Source organism: Sebastes umbrosus, chromosome 2 (genome assembly GCF_015220745.1).
Source record: "Sebastes umbrosus isolate fSebUmb1 chromosome 2, fSebUmb1.pri, whole genome shotgun sequence".
Lineage (NCBI taxonomy): Eukaryota > Metazoa > Chordata > Actinopteri > Perciformes > Sebastidae > Sebastes > Sebastes umbrosus.
Window position 1 is genome coordinate 1847971 of NC_051270.1, and position 22869 is coordinate 1870839.

At 41.4% G+C, this 22869-nt stretch overlaps 1 protein-coding gene across 3 annotated transcripts in view; it reads left to right on the forward strand.

Annotated features, from left to right (window-relative positions):
* LOC119501970 (multiple epidermal growth factor-like domains protein 11) overlaps positions 1-22869 on the forward strand; it is a 157694-nt gene that overhangs the window by 54675 nt on the left and 80150 nt on the right. For all 3 annotated transcript variants that reach the window (XR_005209982.1, XM_037792770.1, XM_037792756.1), the window contains exon 6: positions 8897-8989. Coding sequence is in view for 2 of the 3 variants with exons in the window: in XM_037792770.1 (XP_037648698.1) it covers positions 8897-8989 (93 nt within the window). In the remaining variant the exon portion in view is untranslated. The remainder of the gene's footprint in view (positions 1-8896; positions 8990-22869) is intronic.

Genomic DNA, 22869 nt, shown 5'->3' on the forward strand with positions numbered 1-22869 from the left:
TCTCACAGTGAATATTATATTATACATGTATATTAAAAGGACAGATAAGATGTTCTGTCCTTTAATTTAGCCTCTAGCCAGTCAACAATTAGTGTATGTGTGCACGTTGGCTGTTAATAGTTTAATGTGATTAACTTTCACAGAAATGTCCAGATCCATAAGTGAAGTGCCCAGAGTGAGCTGCTTTTCATATACAGTATAACAAGGGTGAAATAAGTGTTGTTACGCTCTTTAGAGGAAAATCATTTTATTTATTGTCTGTTCATTGCAAGCAAACACATGCAGATAAAAGTGAGACCTTGAACGTATACTGGAGAAGCTTGAACTTAAAAGTCAACAATCAGCATTCAGAAACAGAGAGAATATCTCGCTGCCTCCCTGAGTCTTTACCTCACGCTGGTATCCTTCCTCGATCCAGCAAGAGAAATCAATTATCCACCCTAGATGGTAAATTCTATAGGCCAGTGTGTTGCCTTTTCTCATTGAGGAGAGGAAGTGAATGGGTTTTCCTGAGGGGGTGAGGAGGGTAAAGAGGAGCGCATTGTGTGTCTTTATTCAACATCTGCTTGTAAACAACTTTATTAGATTCTCCCGGAGGGGCCGAGACAAATAACCCTCCACTCTATTGTGTGATGCTTGCTCCACACACACACACACACACACACACAAACACACTCACACACTAACGGCCTCGCGCTCCCGGTGGCTGAGTAGTTTGAACGCCGGAAGCTAATTCTTCAGTGTTAACTAGACGCCTGCCTGGTTGGCTAACGTTAATGGCCTGGGACAGCTCTTTTGTTGTGTGATATGCACAGCCGGAGCTAATTGAACGGTTTCCCTCCCGCTAGAGAGAGACGAGGAGGAGGAGGAGGAGGAGGAGGAGGGCTGCTAATTTGATTAGAGGTCTTTCCTCTTCCCGTGTTTCCTGGCTGTTTAGTGAGCGCTCTGTTTTCCTGTTTATCTCCATATCTTAAATAAACCAGTAATCGTGTGCAGGGTAGCGTTCATGTCTTTGCTTCTAAATTTTTACGGAAGCACCCTAAACTGAACACATCTTTTGTGGATGTTCCCTCTCTTGCACGCGTAGGAAACCTTTTGTTATTTTTCATCTCAGCCTGAGGCCATTTTATCTTTTGTCAGATTCCTCCCTCAGTTGTCCCCTTTTTTTCATTCTGGGGTCCAGCTCAATCTTTTTTTTCTCGCCTGGATCCTGACTGCCGTTTGCGTCGCCTCTCTGGCCGTTGACCCCCGAGCAGCTTGACCGTCTGCGACCTCTTCACCCATCAACCTGCTTCGACCTTTACCCCCCTCACCTCTCTGTCACCCACCGAAACCTCAGCAAACCGGATATTAACTACTGCTGGAATGAGATTTGTGATCACATCCTACAACAAAAACATTCATTCTGTAATCCCATAACTCCAATTAATGTTGTTGCTCTCTTCTTTTATAGAATAATACATTTTTTATGTGTCAGTAATGCAAAATAACATGCACTGTAGGGGTGTAACGGAAAACTCTGTATATTCAAAATATCTGTATTCAGATTACAGCAGAAGTTTAAACCGTCTAGACTGCCATTTATACTCCACGTACAGTGTATGTGCAGGTTTAGCTGCTCAGAAAATATACAAAATAACTAGGGCTTTCAAAGTTAACGCGACAACGCAAATTCATTTTAACGCCACTAATTTCTTTAACGCTTTAACGCAATTGATCTTCCGGAGGTTTTACCGAGCTCAGTTTTTAAAGCTGGAGTGAAGATACTGGCATCATATGAAACTAGAAAACCTAAAGAATCCATTGGTACTAACCATGTCATACATTCTTGTCGTGAAGGAGGTTAAAGGGGTCCCTTGACCTCTGACCTCAAAATATGTGACTGAAAATGGGTTTAATCGTGATTAATCGCAAATTAATCACAGATTAGTAATGTTTTAAATTGATAAAAAGCCCAAAGAATAACACAATATTTGAACCTAAATTAAACAAATGATAAAGAATGAACTGTAGTTGTACTACACCTCCAAAGAAATGTAAAAAGTCTAAATAAAAGCTGAGTAACTGTCAGTGGTCCAGGTCAGAATTGCTTTTGGGCAATATTGCATGATTTTTCTGTAAATCCTGCTTCTTGTGTATAAAACTGGAGGAGGTCCAGATAAAAATAAAGTCAAAAGAGTAAGTATTTAGTACTCAACTATGCTTGCTTTATGCAAATGTATGTATATATTTATTACTGGAAATCAATAGAACCCATTTTTATTCACACATCTGGAGGTCAGAGGTCAGGGGACCCCTTTTTGCAAATGGCCATGCCAGTTTTCCAGTTTGGAGCATTATTTAACCTCTTTCACTCTAGCTTTAAAACTGAGCCGCTACCACCTAAAAATCGAACGTTGCGTTAAAACAAATTTGCGTTAACGTGTTATTATCGCGTTAACTTTGACAGCTCTGGTAAATACATTTATGGATGTTTATCCTCGATACCTGTGATTTGACTGACTTGACACAGAGAAGAGGTTTTGCAAATAGTGCGACGGGAAAAAGAATAATGCAACAGTTTGGATGCAGAGAGCGTTATCTTTTAATAGCCTGATAATGTATTCAGTAACATGCAATTATTTATTCAGCAAATTAGTGTCTTAGTGAAAAAAGTCTAATGATTTTATGAAAAAGAACATTCTAAATGGATCAGCGTGTCCAGAGTGCAAGAGGAGAAATATTAATTAATACTTTTTTTCTGTTCAATTTAATGTTCAATCCCCGTCGCCCCGGGGAGCCGTGATGAGCCGTGTCGACAGTTTTACTCAGAGATCAGACGCCGGAGGAAGATGTCAGGTGTGCACTTACAGTCGCTCCCACCGCTGTTCGCTGTCATGATGCTCACACCGCCGTTCACACCGCCGCTCATACCGCCGCTCTCATCCCTCCTGCTGCAGCAGATCAAGAGATTCAAGGGCACCGAGGACTGCTTCAGCATGCAGAGACAATAGCTGGAATTAAGGCAGCGATTATTTAATTTGATATCTATTAATCTTTTTGTACCCGTTGCTGATGTAATCCTCCTTGTACAGTAGCTGCTTATGCTCCAATCCTCAGGATGAAAGGATTAGGGACCCGTTTAATGATTTATCAACTCTCCTTCAGGATTACAAGAGCATGTGTCTTTGGCTCTCTTATTAAAATCTGGTCCTGTATTTGCAGGCGTTTACACTTTTCTCTCTCACTCTTTCCAAAAAATATGCTGGATGGCAAAAAGAAGTGCTCTCATAGAAACTGTTAATCCTGATGGCTTTTAGCTCGTTACAAAGTTCAGCTTGCAGCAGTGACCCCGTCCTTCGTCTTTTCCTTGCTTTCTTTGATAACGGTGGAACCACACGATGACAAATAACAATCCTACAGGTTATATAGGTTCCCAACCTGAAGGTCGAGACCCACTTTAGGGGTCAGAAGAGAAATCTGAGGGGTCGCGAAATGATTAACAGGAAATGAAAGATTAAAAAAATACAGTTCTGCTACACAAAAATATATTATTCTTATTATTTTGGCGTCTTTGTATTTGTTCTTTTTGTTTTTTTTTGTCTTGTCTAATATTGTCTAGTTTTACCTCTTCAGGCCTCTAAAACAATGGTAGGGATGCACCGATACCGGCTCGGATATCGGGCCGATACTGACTCAAATATCTGGATTGGATATCGGAAACGCTGAACTGCTGCGTCTCTCACAGAGACGCAGCAGTTCAGCGAGGTAGCCGCCACGCGCTGCTGACGTTCCCAGTCTTTCCCGGCCGTAAAAGTTAATGTTCTCTTCCGTTATCATTTTAAGCATAGACAATTACGTTTTTTTTTACTAAACCTAACCAAGTAGAACCACTGCTTTAAAAGATATTGAAATATAACAATCACTATCACTCTTTGGCAGAACTGTTGACAACTCACATTTGACATGAAAGACACATGAGATGTGTGACAAAGTTGACATTGCCTCATTTTAATGGGTCATAAGAAGGCTGAAAGAAGAACATAAGAGGTATATATACATAGGCAGTTACCTATATGAAAACTGAGAAAATAAATGGATTCTGGGATTCCTGAAGTCCAGTAGCGAGAACAAAATATAAAAACAATAAAAAAGACAAATGAACTCTGGCAATGGATTCTTAAATCTAAAGCCTCGACAGAAAAACAACAGCGTTGGCCGTTTGCTCAGACACTTAGAACGCCCCGTGTTCACTCTCTTTTGACCTCTTGCAGCCATCAGAGTAATGACTGTCCTGTCTTAAGTACAAAGCCTTTTTTCTTTTGGATTTGTGCCTCTTCAATTTGTAAACTGACTTTAGAAACAGAGGAAATATGAAGAGAGAGCAGAAGGTGCTGGACCGAAAGGGACTGGTACACACCAAAACCAGCCCTGTCTCCTAAACATTGCATTCTCAGTTACATTTGGAGGGAAACTTATTTTGTCGCGGATTTCGTTTGTCTTTGACGTATCACAAATAGTCTGCAGAAGGCCGCAGCGAATGACGTAGTTCAACGAGCGACGCGCAGAGCAGGTGACGTAGTATATCGAGCGACTATTAATGAAAGTTACGTGGTATAATAATGAGTATAACAAGCGAGAAAGTCCACTACAGGCGGGTGAGGGGTTTGTAGATTTGTCAAAACACCAGACTTTCCCCAGGAGACCGCTGTTCCTGTCCTGTTGGGGTGTGTCGTCTTTCTAATTACGTATTTTCACAGTCTGATACTTCGACAGTTTTACAACAAACTGCAAATATGTGTCTCTCTCCGTTGACTACCGTTCATATTTTTTCCGAAATAAGGTCCCACCGGAAGGGGCGGGACTTCGTCTCTCTATGCTTTAGGACGTGGCTACCTTGTGATTGACAGGTCGCTACCACAGCGTTGTCCGGTCTGGGTGTTGTCCGTGTTTTTGTCTCACAACCTTAACCCCTTTCACAGTGTGTCTTATTCAGCGTTTGGTTGTACTTAGCTCCACCCTCTCATGTCACTTCTGGTTCCAAAAAAACAAAATGCCGACGCCTGAAATTCTGAACTTCAAAAGCTTAAACCCGAGACACACTGGGAACGTCAGGAGCGCGTGGCGGCTGCGTTACCTGTTGTTTTTTATTTCGGCGTCCGTGTAAACAGATTAGAGCAGCCCCGCGTGAGACGTGAGTGAGACGTGCGTGAGACATGCGTGAGACATGCGTGAGACGCGTTTCAGCTGCGTCTCTTCTAGAGAATAGAGGTCTCACCTATTTTTGACGCGTGCCGTGCGGTTCACAGCAACAACAGACAGTGAAGGTGATCTATTGACAGTATATTAACATCATACCAGCAACATTACTACAGTTTCAATCTCTATCTCTAGAAAATGTTACGGACATGAAAAAAAAGTAAAGACTTATTTTTAAATCAACACTTCCTGCTGTCATTTCAAAATAAAAGCCATCAAAAATGTTTTTCTGTGGACAGAATTCCTTCGTTTGTTAACACAAGGCTTTTATTCTGAAATATGTGCCAGACAGTGTTGTAGAACATGCAGTGACTTGGAGAGCTCCATGATTGAATATAGTACAGAGTTTTAATTTTGGATTATTACTATTATTTACAAATTACCACATTTCTTAACCTTTCTCTGTCTAAAATAAATATAAATGATATTTATAATGAAATGAAATGGCCATTATGAAAGACGAACTCTATGTAGAAAGAAAGGGCTGCAGCAGCAGAGACGCAGCTGAAACACAGCTGGTCTGAACACCCGACGCGTGAATCATGCAGCCGCCACGCCACGCAGCCGCGTGTCACGTCACATGACTACATCGACTTCTTATATACAGTCTAATATGTGATGTTAGGGTTTTGTTCCATGTCAGCTCACCAAACCAAGTTCCTATTTACTATGTTGAAATCTGGCTAACCAGAATCTTAACCACAGAGATGACAGATCATATGAGTTGTTTCAGAAGACACAGTGCAAACACATACTCGTCACACTAAAACACACATGCCACTGGTGAAATACACTGGTGTTCACAACGAATGTAAAGCTTTCAGTCTCCCTTCCACCAGTCTTAAATCTTTACTCAGTCAGTGTGCAGTGCCAAGTGCATGTGGCTGCGAGGGTTCCCGTCCTATTGCATGAAAAAAAGCTGTAAAATGTTGACACAGTGCCACAATAAATTTATCGAGGACGACCCCTCTGTGGCTAAAGTACCTTAAGACCAATAAAACCTGGCTTCACCGAGGCCGGTCTAACTCCTGGACCCACTTCTCCTCCCTGCTCGCGTTCTTCTTTGCAACTTTCAAAAACTCAGCACTTCACTTTTTATGCTGATTTGAAATAGCCTTAAAGCACAGCTAGTGTGTGAACGTGTGTGTGTGATGCAGGATTAGTTGTGTGTGTGTGTGAGCTTGCATTTTTATGTGTGCAAACTAAAGAAGCGTTCCTTTTCATTTATGCGATGTTCATTTGTCCCTTTTCTGCAAGTGGAGCTGCCTGTTTCCGTTCGAGAGGAATCAGCTGCACAAACAGAGAGCCGGAGCAGCAGCACATCATATCTCTGTGATGGAGGAGCTAAAGTCTCCAAGCTGTCAGCTCCGTCTTCTCCCAGCAACAATCCCTACCTGATGTATGATGCAGTATTCATGCTGTGATACACAAGTGATCCTCACAAAATGAGTTGCAGGGGATGTTAGATAAAGTTCAGCCATTCACTTTTAACAAGTGGCACAGAGGATACTGGAGCTGTTTATCATCTGCACTCAGATTTTTTCATTCCATTAAGCAACATTGGGGGCTTTTAGTGTGACGGGTTAAATTACCATTTTTATAGTTTTTTGTCTATTTCAAATGATTATTCTTGAGCTGTGGGGCTGTTAACAATTACTGCCTTTCCCAGCATGCATCGGGGCAGAGTACACCCTGGACACCTCGCCGCTCTGACTCCATTTACACTCTCCGCTGTTTGCTTGGCAACCTCACGGTTACGACAATATTCCACAAAGTCACTGAGCCCGGCCAAGAAATAGCTGCAGCACGTAGCGCTCTGCACAACGACAATCTGTCGTTTGTGTTTGTTTATGGATTTAAAAAACGAGAAATAACTTGAAGAAGATACTTCCTGGTTACATAAAGGTTTAAAAAATGAGCTTAAGAGGGAGATAAGTATATATATATACACGTATATATATATATATGTATATATATATTGTTCTACCCCCGCGTCAAGGGACCCCTTTCAAAATGGACATGACAGTTTTTGCCCAAAATTTAACGCAAGTTTGGAGCGTTATTTAACCTCCTTCATGACCAGCTAGTATGACATGGTTGGTACCGATGGATTCATCAGGTTTTTTAGTTTCATATGAGAGTATCTTCACTCTAGCTTTAAAACTGAGCCCGCTACAACCTCAGTGATATCAATTGCGTTAAAGAAATTAGTGGCAGTAAAACAAATTTGTGTTTTTATCGCTTTAACTTTGACAGCCCTAGTTATTATTAAATCACACATAAGACATTATGGATATGTATAGTATATTACATTATGGAGTATAAAAGAGTTGGCGGTTTCTCCTTGAGAGCTGCTCAAAATTTATGATGTAATGACAATAACTGCCAGTGAAAAAGTCAAGTTTTATATTATTAAAAGTCATCTGGATTAAAGTTTTACTTGTTACTCTTTTGAAGTCAGCGGGAGTGACGTCTTCAGATTCACTTTTAGGTGTTTAATTTGTGTGTGTGTCATCAGTTTTTATTGTTGTCTCTGTCTTTGTTTTAGTCTTTTTCATCTTTCTCTCTTTAACTTTCTCTCTCGTCCTCACACCTTCTCGCGGCCACCTTCCGGCCTCTGAGCTAATCGCTGCTCCAGATAACAACACGGCGAGACACGGCGGCGGCCGTGTGAAAACACTGCATCGTTTATTACGCTGCGATAGAGTCGTTTGTTTTAAACCTTCAGATAGTGTATGACAGCTCTCCACTGTAAAGGTTGTGTCCTGATGAAATATTACACCAGCTGCAGAAGCGTAAGGTGAAAATGAAGATGTCACTGCTGCCTTATCGGTTTTGCGGTACACAACAGATAATATTCCTCACGCCATCAGGAGAACCGGCTCGCAGCATCTCACCATATCTGAGCTGAGATGATTTCTTTGAATACATAAATATTAACAGACACTCACAATTTGTACTCTAGATGGATTAATCTGTGCCTCATTGATGTATTAAATTGTCAAACAAGTGAAACATTGACAGCGGGGATGTGATCAGACTCTCTAAGGGACTCTTCTTCATGCACAGACTTAAGGCCTTCATAGTTCATTCATTTTATGGCCCAAAATCTTTTTGAAAAACTTGAGCTAGATACACTTTCTTTCATTTCTCCCCCAAATTCTGTTGTCAGAAAATGCTTGATTCACTCATGGATGAAGTTTTCAGAAGTGCTGGGGACAAAAACATTAAAATAAATCTAGCAAATGACAAAGTGTGATGAAATTGGTTATTGTGCTTTCCATAATACTGGAATAACGCTATAATATATAAACCATACTTCCTTGAGACCTCAAAAATAAAGAAGTTTCAGAGACTTTGTTTCCTGCATCCTGATGTCTTGTAAAGAATGAAAATAATGAGTACACTGCAACAGCATTGTTATGTTAAATACTTTTAATTTTTACTTTTAATTCCCAGGAAGGAAAACTGAATAATTTACCCCTCTGGCATGAACCTTTGTGAATATCTGTTGCCCATGCTTGAGAAGGCTGAGATCAACAGGATCTTGGTAATTGATCAGATTTAAGAAGACAGCCAGACGGACTCAGATGTATTTAAAGAAGAGTTTTAATATGAATCTTTGTGTCCTCCTCTTCCTCCTCCTCCTCCTCCTCAGCGTTGTGTACTGAAGAGTGTGCCCACGGACGCTGTGTCTCTCCTGATACCTGCCAGTGTGAGCCCGGCTGGGGAGGACTGGACTGCTCCAGTGGTGAGTACACAATCACTGTCACCGCACTGGAAAACACTTTTCATATGGAAACGAATCATCCAGGGCCGTCTTTGCTCTTTATCTTCTTCTCACGTTCACATTAAACCTACTTGCAAGGTTCAACGTTAAAGGAGCAATATGTAGTATTGACTGCCAGCGTTTCAAATGGGTACTGCGGTCCAAATTGAAAACAAGTTAGCATCACAACATTAGCCTCTGGCCAGCAGCAGTCAGAATCACTTCACCGGCTGTATGTTTCAAATACTCGCCGCGTTGATAACCAGCTGCACACGGACCACAGAGATTTCAGTCGGGACCACTTTAGTCAAAGAAACTATTTCCATTTGCAGTAATATATACAGTATATTGGCGGTATGGCTCTGCTCTGGGACCTCTCTGCCCATCCACGTGCCTACGTGGTAGCATAATGCAAGGAGAGCACACCTCCTTGCCCTTCCATGTGCATACATGGAAAGCAAAAGGCAGGGAGAGCAGCAGCAAAGACCCCCCTGGGTGCAGAACAGAGCCAGCATCAATTACAACAGAAATGACATTGATTAAGTCAGACACAGTATTAAAAGGAGGTGGTGGGGTGGAGGTGGGTTGCGAGCGGCTTTGTAGAGGAAGCAGCAAAGGTAGGCAGGTTGAAGCAGCTTAAATAAGGCGCCCTGTATGAAATTTGCCAATGAATGCATAGAGGGGAATCAGCTGATCCGTCAGCTGATGCATCAGCTGATTGGGCTGGTTTAAGATCGGCTACTATCAGCTGATAGCTGTCATATGAGCAGCGCTTGACTTCATGGCCTGCCTGAACTAACGCTACGCTCGATATGTGGCGAGGCTTTTCAGGTCGGGTAGAATCTAACGTTAACGTTATATCTCTGTTGATCCAGTTGGTTAGCTTGCTTCCACGGCTGCAGAAGGCTGTTTGTGTGCCAATTTGTTTCATATGTGGCAACGGGGTGTTGAATTGGGCAGTGGACGGGATCACACCTGTAATTGAAATGCTCGTTAGCGCGTCAGCTCATAAACTTTGCCTTTACCCGCCCCTCATTTTCTTGCGAGTGCCCGACCGGTACTGTGCATGTGCAACTCTCAACAGAGATGAGAAGGAAGCGAGAAGGCTCACTCCTTAACTACTTCCATCATCAGCTCCAGATAACAAATATGTTGAATTATATTTTACCACTAGCCTGATTGGGCAATTGAGTAGCTAGATTTGCTCGGCCGATGAGGCATTTTACTTTCCCCGGGCAATCCTTATTGTTGAGCCGTCACTCGTATGACCACCGTATGTGATCATTCCAGCTGCAGTGTCTCTATGACAACAGACTCCTCCTCCATGTATATACACACTGGAGTAAAGCATGACAGAACAGTCACAGGATGAGCTATGACATGAAAGGATTTTTGAGTCTTTCTCTACAAATTGTTCATCATCAGACGATCAATATGATATCAATATAGAGTCAAAAACTATTAATAGCGACGTAGCCAATATTAATTTCTCAACATAAACAAACAAGCATTTAAATGGTTATTAAAGAACTGCGACCAAGATGTTTACAGACATGAAGCTCTCTGGTGGACAAACTATGTGACGGAGATAATGTTTCTAAACTAGCTCAGATATTCACATATTTGTGTGTGAGCACTGACACCTCTTATTCCCTATCAGCAGACTCACATTAAGACCGTTGGGCTGATTAAGAATATGTTTCGGGCGACTCGACTGATCAGTTTGACCAAGTCTGTTCCAGTCTGCCTTTCTGGCTGCAAAGACTTCAAAGTCTGTGTTTGTTGGTGGAAACATTTGTTCTGTGTGTTTTGTGGCATCAGTCATTTTTTAACTATTTATGTCTGCAGACATAGTTCGTCTAAAATAACGACATACCAGAGCTGTTTGGGGAGTTCTTTGTTTCCTCCTCACACTCTGTGACTATCACACGCTGATGTACACAAATCAGACCTGGAGCAACGTTTACTGGTTGGTTGGTGACGGACGGGATCACAGCAGCATGATGATCACAGATCGGTATTTCAAAGAGACACCAAGTCATCTGATATTCACCTGATGTGGTGATAAGTAGAGGTCAATCTGCAAACTCATTCCTGCAGATAAATAACGGAAATGTTAAATGAGCTGTTTGGCTTTAGAGCAAAACGCTACGCCCGTCCTTCAAGTTGTTTAAATTCAAGTTTATTTTTAGAGCACAAGCACATTATAGAAAATAGGTTCTAATATAGATGCAGACACACACAACCCCCCCACCCGCCCCCGCCCCCCCCCCTTGTGTTTAGTCTTAAATAAAAGAAGATAAAGCAGAAGGTTTATTAAAGGTGAAATATGTGTCAAGATACCGTTTTAAATTCAATATTGTGGCGCTGCAGAGACGTCCTGGCCTACACATCATATTCTGCAGACTTAAGTCATTACCATAATCATTCTAATGTTTTTCAATGAAAATGAGAACAATGATGTAAAAGTTCACTCTAATATTGCAAATCATATCACAATTGAAATATCAGTCAAAATAATCGCAGTTGGATATGTTTTCTTTTTAAAGGTCCCATATTGTAAAAAAGTGAGATTTTCATGTCTTTCATATTATAAAGCAGTGATTATATATATATATATAGAAAGCATCAAAACACTCAATCCACAGATAAAAACACACAGCTCGTATTCAGAAACTGCGTTTGAAACAAGCCGTTAGGATTTCTGTACATTTGTGATGTCACAAATCTACAATATTTAAACAATTACACAGTTTTAAACGTTAACATTCTAAATGTGTCCCAGTTTATTTCCTGTTGCAGTGTATGTGAATGACATCAGCTGACAGGAAGTAAACATGGACACAAGCTGTTACTTAGCAACGCAATTCCGTTGACATGCACTAAAAGGAAGCGTTTCAGACAGAGGGTGAATACAGGTTTATTCAGACAGACAGTATGAGGAAAATAATGTGTTGTTTGAACATTAAAGCATGTAAACATGTTCTAGTAGAAAACCAAAATACAAACATGAACCTGATGATGAGCATAATATGTCCCCTTTAAATCGTGCAGCCCCATAAAGTGGGCATGTCTGTAAAGGGGAGACTCGTGGGTACCCATAGAACCCATTTACATTCACTGATCTGGAGGTCAGAGGTCAAGGGACCCCTTTGATAATGACCATGACAGTTTTTCCACATCAAAGTTTAATGCGAGTTTGGAGCGTTATTTAACCTCCTTCATGACAAGTTAGTATGACATGGTTGGTACCGATGGATTCATTAGGTTTTGTAGTTTTATATGCTACCAGTATCTTCACTCTAGCTTTAAAACTGAGCCTGCTACAATCTAAAAATCACAAGTCGCGTTAATGCATTAAAGAAATTAGTGGCAAACGCGTTATTATCACGTTAACTTTGACAGCCCTAATAGCAATAAAACTAAACTTTGACCATATTGTCTGCATCTTTCCAGCCTTCTTCAGCTCTGTGCTCTTTATTCTTGTCTTATTCTTGCTTTCTGCTCATAGTAGAAATGTACAAATTATGTTTTTGGTCCTAATCGAGACACGATTAGCTGCATTTTGAATTAGATGTGTTTTTTTACAGGAAGATCAGTAAAAAGAGTGTTGCAGTTACAGAGTCCGCTGATGATAAAAGCATGAACCAGTATTTCCCAATCCGACCGGAATAGAGAGCGTGGAGTTGTTGAAATATTCCTCAGATGATGGAGGACTAAACTGGAGCGGAGTGGATGAGATTTATTTTGAGGCCAGAAAGTGAAAGCTTAAAAATTTCAGCATCTGAAATAGAGATAATGTTTGAGTCATGGTTGCTGATCAGCGGCTCATTTAGGTGGTTTTGTGGTTCGGAGCAGTAGAAATTGTTCTGATTGCACCTTTAAACTGGAAATGAAGAAGCCATTGCATCTCAATATCTATCTCATTTCATTCGTTTGGTTCCACTCCTCAGCTCTTCAGACTCTCATACTGCCCGCTCGGGTGCTGAGGGAGTCCAGTTCAGTAGAAACCACAGCTGTATGTGTGTGTGTGTGTGTGTGTGTTTGTGTGTGTGTGTGTGTGTGTGAGCGGTTGGAGGGATTTGGGGGGCGATTGACAGTTAATGAGTCACACAGCCCATTTAATCCCCCTTCGTTATTGGTGTGCTCCAGCCTCCCCACTGTTTACCTGTTTTTATTGCTGCCCAGGGGCCAGGGGACTGAGGCCAAGCCAAGACAGGGGTTAGGTAAACCCACACCGCTTTAGGCTGAGGGGGAAGAGGAGGATGAAGGATGTCGATCAACTCCGTCTGCCGGGTTCACTCCAGAAAGGGCGGGCAATCCCGACTGACTTTACTGTGTTTCAGAGGCTGTAGCAGGATCAGTTTTAGAGCTAGAGTGAAGCTACAGATATCATATGAAACTAGAAAAACCCGAGGAATCCATCGGTACCAACCATGTCATACTAGCTTGTCTTGAAGTAGGCTAAAAAACGCTACAAACTTGTGCTACATTTTGGCGAGGAAAAACTGTCATGTCCATTTTCAAAGGGGTCCTTTGACCTCTGACCTCCAGATATGTGAATGTAAATGGGTTCTTTGGGTACCCACGAGTCTCCCCTTAACAGACATGCCCACTTTATGATAATCACATGCAGTTTTGGCTAAAAACCTATTCTAAAATGGAGTTTTTTAATATTTCTACATACTGGGGTCGCTAAACAGTCTTGAATTACATAAATTGGGTATCACTGTAAAGCTGAGACTCTTGTGGATCCAATGAGCCCAACTGTAGTTAGTGTTAGTCCCCATAGGAGACACTTGATGGATGGCTTTCCTAGCTAGATTGACAATAAGGGGGTTTCTGAGCAGCTTACACAACAGAAGTGCTCGCCATCCAATCGCCGAAACATACAATTCTTGCAGAAATCTCCAAATGTCACAGCATGGCTTTTTCTGTGGTGTTCCTCAAGGTCTTGGTGTCTTAATGTGGTATTCTGGAGGGATTATTGATCAGTTTTATTAATTCTATAGTGATAAAAAATGGTTAAATTTAGCACCAAATCTGTGTAACAAATGGTATCAACCCCAAAATTGCTGCAACAACTTATGAGACATAATAGAGCATGGGGATGACCATCATATACTTCTATCATAATGTTCTAAACCCTTATACACAGTTACAATTCATTTTAAATAATTAATTAATAATTAATACATTTGTATTTCTTATTAATGACTAGAACAACTTGCCACACAGTGCCAAGTCCGTCTCTAGCTCTCCCGTCAGCTCCGTTCTCTTTATCCATCCATGGTCAGCTCCATCGGGGCCGTTTCAATGCAGAGAACACAAATGTCAGTATCTGGGTGCTCTACAATCGTAGCGTCGGCCCATTTGACCACGGAGACGAGAGCGACAGCCGGCTCGACCACAACGTTACCGCGATACCATAACGTTTCCTGTCCGTGACAGAGTTAGCATGCAGCTTTAGCCGTGATGTCTAGCTCTGCTTTTCCTGTCAATGTGTGAAACCCAAAGTGTTTCCATCCTTTACTGGATGTGTAGTGTTTACCACGCTGGATTTAACATGTGAGGCTGCAGCTCGTATCCACGGTGACCCTCCGTCATTTCCTGCTTTCTCGCTACGGCTTTGTCTTGGTTTTTGAAACAAGTATGACGTCACGTTACTCAGACTACAACAATGAAAGCGGTAACTTCCTTCTACCTCCACATGGACTCAAATGAAGCGATAATTGCTAGATTCAGAACGAGACTTCTCCTCGAGCGAGACTCTTTCCATAATGTCAGACACTTATAATAACAATCAGAGCCTGTCATGGCAAGAAGCAGCACTTTTAGTGGATGTAAATGACGGTGCCAGCTGCCGTCTACAGAGCTCTCTCTCAACGCTGGACCAGTTTCAGAAATTGTTGTCGCTATTAGTCACTTAGACTCAAAAACATGAGGAAATAGGTCGTCTGTCTGACTTTGTTCTTGCATCCATCCGTTCATCATCCCCTCATATGTATTTTAGTGATGAAGCAGAACTCAGCATGCAGCAGCTGAGTGAACGGTGAATCTGAAGACCGGAAAATAAATTAAAAAACATATTTTTGCCAATGTCCCACAGCGCTAAGACTCTGCCTCCTCACATTCCTACAATATAATTTGTCATTTGCTCATTACCTGTGAAAGAACGTAATTTAGTATAAAGACGCTGCCCAGCGAGACGGAGTCGTCTCTCCCGTGGGGATATTGAGCCTACTCCTACACAGACTTTGTTTCATATTGTTCACTATCTTCCCTGATTGGTCAGAGGAAATGAATCCTGTGGTCAGTGACAGATTGAAATGTCCCACATTGCTTCCTTTTCTATTGTTCTGTTCTCTAATACACCGCTGTTTGGGATGAGTGCAGCGCTCTTCATGATGTTTTGCAAATAAACTTGGTTTAGCTGCAGCGGCATGTATTGAATGAATTTAAAGGCTTAATGTCTCACAGGCAGGACGGACACACTACTGGATCACCTGCTCCTCTAACTCAGATGAGCTAAGTGGAGACTCTTCCAGTTTGGATGTTATAAACTAGTCTGATGGGAAAGAGTGTCGCAATTATTCACAGAAGGAAGCCGAGAGTCCAGCTGTGAGTTGTTGATGAAAGTTATTCAACCCTGTCTGTTAGAAAAACATGGATTCTTAAAAAATGAAATACCCCGAAGCCAAACACTCTAACTACATTTATTACACGGCTGTGTTGAATACTCGATTCTGATTGGTCAATCACAGCGTTCTGCAGTCTGTAATGTCTGTATAACAGATTGTTGCTACGTATAACAGACCGTTGCTATGTATAACAGACTGTTGCTATGTATAACAGACCGTTGCTATGTATAACAGACTGTTGCTATGTATAACAGACCGTTGCTATGGGCGCAGTTCAGATGTCGGACTCTGGAGGACCGTTTTTGTGTCAAAATATTGATTTCTTCAGTAAGTAGCCGTGTAATAAGCGGGATAATATCAATGTCATTGTTGTGAAAGAAATCCCGATGGGAGACCACTCTGCTATGACTAAAAATGACAGGCTCGCTGTACATTATCCCTTACGTATAAACTAATGTTTTAATACCAGAATCGATATATTTGCTTCATTTGAGTCTATGCAGAGGTAGAAGGAAGTTACCGCTTTTATTGTTGTAGTCTGATTAAGGTGACGTCATATCCGTTCCGTATCCGTCAACCAAAACAAACCGCAGCAAGCCGAAACGAGAAATCAGAAAACGTTGGAGGGTCTGCGTGGATACGAGCTGCACCCTCACATGTTAAATCCAGCGTGGTAAACACTACACATCCAGTAAAGGATGGAAACACTTTGGGTTTCACACATTGACAGGAAAAGCAGAGCTAGACATCACGGATAAAGCTGCATGCTAACTCTGTCACGGACAGGAAACGTTATCGTATCGCGTTAACGTGCGGTTTTCCCCCACCCGTATTGCACGTAGGGCTGGGCAATATATCGATATTATATCGATATTGTGATGTGAGGTGATAATTCTCTGTGAGTTCTTCACTACGACCACCTGCCGATGACATCATAGCACAATATAACACTGGACACGGGAGAAAACGTTGCCACTGAACATCGTCCAGGCAGCTTTTACATTTCCTGAACAATTTATTTATCAAAACCATTTAGTAGCGTAGTGGGGTTTATTTCCTTTTGAAAGCCACAGTACATACCAGAATAATACATCTTAGGTATGTAGAACACAAGTAAGTCAAACTTCCAGAGGGCTCTCAGAGCGAGGAAGAAGAGAAGAAGAGAAGGCCACAGGATTGTCCTGTTGTCTTCGACTGGAGCTAACCAGATTAACTGGTGAAGCCGTGTGTGAGCCTCGGCCGCCTTCCCTCTCCAAACTCCAGCCCTGTTGAAGAACTTTGTTGCTCTGCCAGGCGGTATAAATAGCTTGGACAGAAGTGGGGTGAAGCAAACGAGAGGAAGGCAATGATGAGACGGCGAAGACAAGAGAGGAGGCGACGTAGGGAGAGGCCTCAAAAGCAGAGGAAATTAGACGGAAAAAGTGGAAGATAAGGACAAATTATGATGGAAATGATCATGTAAAGATGGTGATTATGATGAGAGAGATTATCAAGAGCAAGAAGCAGAAGATGAATGGAGAGAACATTGCAAGAAGCAGTTTTAAGATGGTAAATGTTCTTAAAGGAATCAAGCAGAGGAGAAGCTGCCACAGACGCAATTTATGAAGTGAATAATTTTGATCAAGAGTGATTACTTCAGTGCCTTCAGACTTTTATCAACTTCAGAGGTGACAAAGTCGTGTTAGTTTACTTATGTTGGGATTTTTTCACTGAGCACAAATCATGCAAAAGAAACATCAAATACCAAACATGATACTGGTGTGATTCTGATGTACAAACATCTTGTTTATGTGCACAGAATATTTCAATATTGATCCGTGCGTGTTTGCGTTCATGCGATATTATCACGTTAGCTTTGACAGCCCTAGTAAATATATATATTTTTGCTTTTTATCTCGTTTCTTTTGGCCAACTGAATAGCTTTTCAACTCAGGTTTTCACCCAAACAACCTCAGTATACACCTGAAACTGTGACTCTCTGTCCTCTTTTAGAAGAAGTCTGTTGTGTCTTGATAGAGGTGACAGTTGTAATCTCCACCAGCTACAGGATATGACCCCTGAACACAAGGGTTTCTGGGTAGTTCACCTCCCTGCTCTCTCTCCCACCGGGGTTAGGAGGAGTCACCAAACCCCCGACTACAACAATCAGGCCTCTTTATAAAAAAAACTCTTCTGTCCGTTTCTCCCTTGGCCATAAATGATGAATTCGTCAGCAGGTTTCCATTTGTTGTCATGGAAACGGACGATGCCCGGGCACAATACATTAACACGCCTTTTACTGATGAGCTACTAGAAGCTTTCGAGGCGGCAAAGAAGAAGTCTCTTGTAATGGATGAACTTGAGGTACATTTTAGTACTTTGCATAAAATCCCAGCATGGCTGTGTGACCAGTTTGATGTTATTGTTTTTCAACCTGCAAATCATCTTTAAAAATAGCAAAGCTGGAAATGTTAACCCTCTAAAGCCGACAAAGAAAGGCCTGGACATTGTTTTATATTTTTGCAGATGAGTTTATTCTTTCAGTATCAGGCGTTATGATTCAGAGGAAACTATCCTCTCTTTCTGATGCAACTTGTGTGAGCATACTGTACCATATATGACATTAAAATAAAGGGCTCCATGTGTGTGCAAAATACACCTTTTACCTCACTCATCCACACTAATACAGTTAGCATGCGCGTGCCGGTGTAAACAGAAAGTAGCACTGGACACGGGAATTGATGCAAAGCCCTCTAATAAAAGCTTCCCTCCTGCTCATCTAGGCAGCAGCAGCACTATAAAATGCAGAATTTAACTGCACAACAGCTGCTAGCAGAGACAACAAGGTCAGCAACGCTTGTAACTCGTTATCCATGTTGAAATTAACCGCCGGTGGTCGAGGATGATGTCGTTTTCAAAGGTCTCCGTTTCTGTCCGTCCAGACTAAAACACAGAGTTTAAAGGTCCCATATCGTTCTTATTTCCAGGTTCTTAATGTATTTTGTGTTTCTAGTAGAACATGTTTACATGCTGTAATGTTAAAAAAATCCTTTATTTTCCTCATACTGTCTGCCTGAATATACCTGTATTTACCCTCTGTCTGAAACGCTCCGTTTTAGTGCACTTCAACGGAATTGCAATGGAATTGCAATGGAATTGCGTTGCTAGGCAACAGTTTGGGTCCATGTTTACTTCCTGTCAGCTGCTGTTATTTACATACACTGCAACAGGAAGTAAACTGGGACACATTTAGAATGTTTAAAACCGTGTAATGGTCTAAATATTGTAGATTTGTGACATCACAAATGGACAGAAATCTTAACGGCTTGTTTCAAACGCTCAGTTTCTGAATACGGGCTGTGTGTGTTTCTCCGTATAGTAAATAACAGTATTTATAAAACACTTAAACCTGCTTTATAATATAAAAGACATAAAAATAACGGGTTTCAGAGCGCAGTGGTGCCGTTGTCACATTGTGTCTGAAAGCACCTTCGATGAGTGAGAGAAAAGGAGAGAGAAATGGAGAGATCTAAGAGAGAGGAAATACTCAAGCAGGAGCACAAAATGAATGAAAACTGATAAATATTCTCCTAGTTTATACCAGAGATTCACCGACTACACGCCAGAGGGGCAAATTATTCAGTTTTCTTTCTTGAGAATTAAAAGTAAAATTAAAACTAAGCCTATTTAATACAAATGCTGTTGCAGTGTACTTATTATTTTGTTTTCATTCTTCTTTGATTCTCTGAAACTCAGATTTTTCTGAGGGAGGACACAGAGACACCCCGCTTTGGTTTTGAAATCCTCCCTATTTTTGAAGACTCAAGGTTGGCAAGTATGGTTACAGCCATTAATCAGATATTGTCCTGGGCCAGACCCAACGCCAAATAGGGCCAGGGGTGTAAAACGGGGGGACCAATGGCCCCTTCCTCACTTCCTACCCTTTACTTCTTGCCGCCTTGCTCCGACCACGCCAACCTTTGAACTCGACCTTAATTTTGATCTCAACTACACACCTGTAACGTTTCGTGACTGTATCTTGCACGGCTGTGACGCTATCCTAGTGTCTGTGGCATGCTTTACCCAGCAAGCTTCTCATTTTACCTCCTGTGTTTTACTCTTTTACTACTTTTTTTATAAAGTTCCTATAAATATGATAATGTGTCAAGGTCGAGTTGATCTGGTGTGGATTGCTGAGACGACACCGTGGCTGTCAATGGCCAGCGTGGGCGCTCGCTCACCACTGTGTCCAGACATGCCATTTATCAGAGCCGGACTCATGCAGATGGAAGCAACACACACACACACATATATATCCCGTGTACACACACCGGTAAGAAAGCTCACAAACAAGCAGAAGAGCAGCTGGGCAGACACACTCTCATAGAGTTGCCTAGAGTGATGTATTTGCCTCTCTTTGCTGCTTCCTAAGTCCCCACAAGAGCCAAGATTCACACGTTTTTTTCCTTGCTGGCATCCATGTTAGTGAAAGCCTGTCAAGGTGTGCAACAACATAATGCAGCCTGTGCTTCCCCCTCCGCTGTTGTTCACTCTCTCCGCTGCTCTGTTTGTCTCTCGTGTGCCTCTCTTCTTATCTCCCGGTGCCACTCTTCAGCTCGACTGTACAAAATCCACACAGATCCATCCATCGCACCGCAACTCTGCCTCCGCTTCGGCTTCTGATTTCTGTTTGTTCCCTGACAAACTCCAAACACGGCATTTTCCACCACCACGTCTATTCGTCATGATACGTTTTCTTAGTTTTCATATTTGTATTTTTTTTCATGCTCTTCTAGTAGCTTTTATTTCTAGTAATCCGACATCATAAACACAAATCACAGCTACTGTATTCTTTGCACGTTGGACTCCAAAGGTCAAAGTCACAGCCTCCAAACTGGACTAATCAAATACGCTTTGATTCCTAAAATATTCATCAGTGCTTTTTAGACAACCGACTCTGTTTCTTTCAATAATTTTTTGTTTTTAATGCAGGACATTCTGCTAAATGTGATTGCATTCAGTGCTACATTATATCAGGAGCCTTGCAGTCACACACACAGTCTCACAGATCCGTCCCTGCTCCGTTTCCGGTTGATTTCAGTGCCAGTGGAGGAGAAAGCATCAATTAAACAACACAAAACTGCACTGAACTTTACCTTGACTCCTTTAACATGTAACTGAGGTGTAAAATTACTACCCAGCAACAAAGATGTAAGGCGAGAATTACTGCAGTGACACTAACAGACTCGGCAGTGCTGCTCCTGGCCAGGCAGATTTAAATGAGCTCGTCATTCAAAGCCATGATTGACTCAACAATCAGCCTCAACAGGGTTTATCTGGAGATCTGGAGATATTCTGCATGTTTCTTGACAACAAATACAATGAAAAGACCCAAAAACAACAGTGAATGTGTCTACTAACAAGTATCGTGTGTGTGTATCTAAAGCTTCTTCCTCTGTGCCATAGAGCTCCATTGTTTTAAAAAACACATCATTGAGCCGCATTTACATGCACACTAATATCCCACTATTATTCTGAATATAACAATATGTATTCAATTGGGGGTTTTACTGCAGTTTGCGACACACGGCCTCTTGCCGCCTGGTCGGAAGGAGAAACACACCTACTTTTAAACATGATGAAAGACTTGGATATCAACAGGTTTTTGGATATGCGTTAATATCACAACGTCAACCTTTGTAAGAAGGGAACAAAACTGAATATTTAGTGCATGTAAACGTAATCAGACTATGTTCGCTAATGAAAATTAATATTCCACTAATATTGCTGTTTACATGCAGTCGTGCATACTCCGATTAACTTAACCATAGGGCTGACCTGAATGCTTCGAAGCAACTGTTGCCACTAGGGATGTCACAATACCAGAAATCTAGTAGTCGATACTAATAGCAGTGAATTTCCACAATTCTCGATACCCAATTCAATACCAAGGTAAAAAAATAAAAGGAAAATGATGAGACTTTATTCCTCAGGTAGAGCTCAATGACTGTAAGAAAACAGCAGAGGCTGTACACGCACACACGCACTCTCTCTATATACTGTATATCCTCAGAATGCAAGCAGTAGTTTCAATTCACTGACATGGTGACAGTCCATTAGACCATTAAATATTTATTTAAAATGCTAATGTTATATTTTGATGATAAAAAAGCACCACTTTTCAGAGATTTAGAAATAAACAACAAAAGATAGAAATTCAGTTAAATTTTTTCCCCCACAAGTGAGTCATCTTCTCAAACAAATCAATGAAGGATCTCTGATCAGTTTTTCAGTTCAGGTATTTACACACGAGTGAGTCATCTTCTCGAACAAATTAATAAAGGATCTCTGATTAAAAAATCAATCAAATTAACAAGCTTATTTGCCGCTTGTTAATTTGGGCCCTGATTACAGGCATTGTACGGTACCTGCAGTACAGTAGAAAAGAGTACCGTCACGTCTTTAGAATTTTGGCATCGACTTGGTACCGAAGTATCGGTTCTCGTGACATCCCTAGTTGCCACGGTAATCAACCTCCAAATCACTATTCAAATGCTTCGTTTGTTTTGTTTTTTTAAGATAAGTATCATAATAAAGTACAGTAAGAAATAATCCCACAACATTATTCATTATTCATATTCAGCATGAATTATTATTAGTTTTTCTCAGATAGATATCGCTGTTTGTTATGTGAGGTATGTGTGTGTATAGTAGTGTGGCAGCGGCGCTGTCCTGGGCGCTGAAACAGGGTGATGGAGACAGACAGACATATTTCTCACAACCTCCTTCTTTCATTCCTTCAACCACCTTCTTGACAAGGTCGGCGTTGCGATGTTTACACATTTCCTAAAACATGTTGATGTGCAAGTTTTTCATAATGTTTAAAGCTGCAGTAGGCAGTATATTTTTGGCATCATTGGGCAAACATCCCATAATAACCTTTCAGCATATTGTAATTCAAGTGTTCTGAGAGAAAACTAGACTTCTGCTCCTCCTCATGGCTCTGTTTTCAGGATTTAAAAAATCTAGCCTGTGACCGGAGACTTTGACCAATCACAGGTCATTTCAGAGAGAGAGAGAGCGTTCCTATTGGCTGTGCTCCGGCTGGTGGGCGGTGCTTGGTATTTCCTCAACTGATCTCAACATGGCTGCCGGTTCACAAACTTTCTCATTTTAAAGCAAGACAGTACACTACAAGATGATTTTGAAAACATTTGAGGAGAGAAATAGACAATAGAGTAA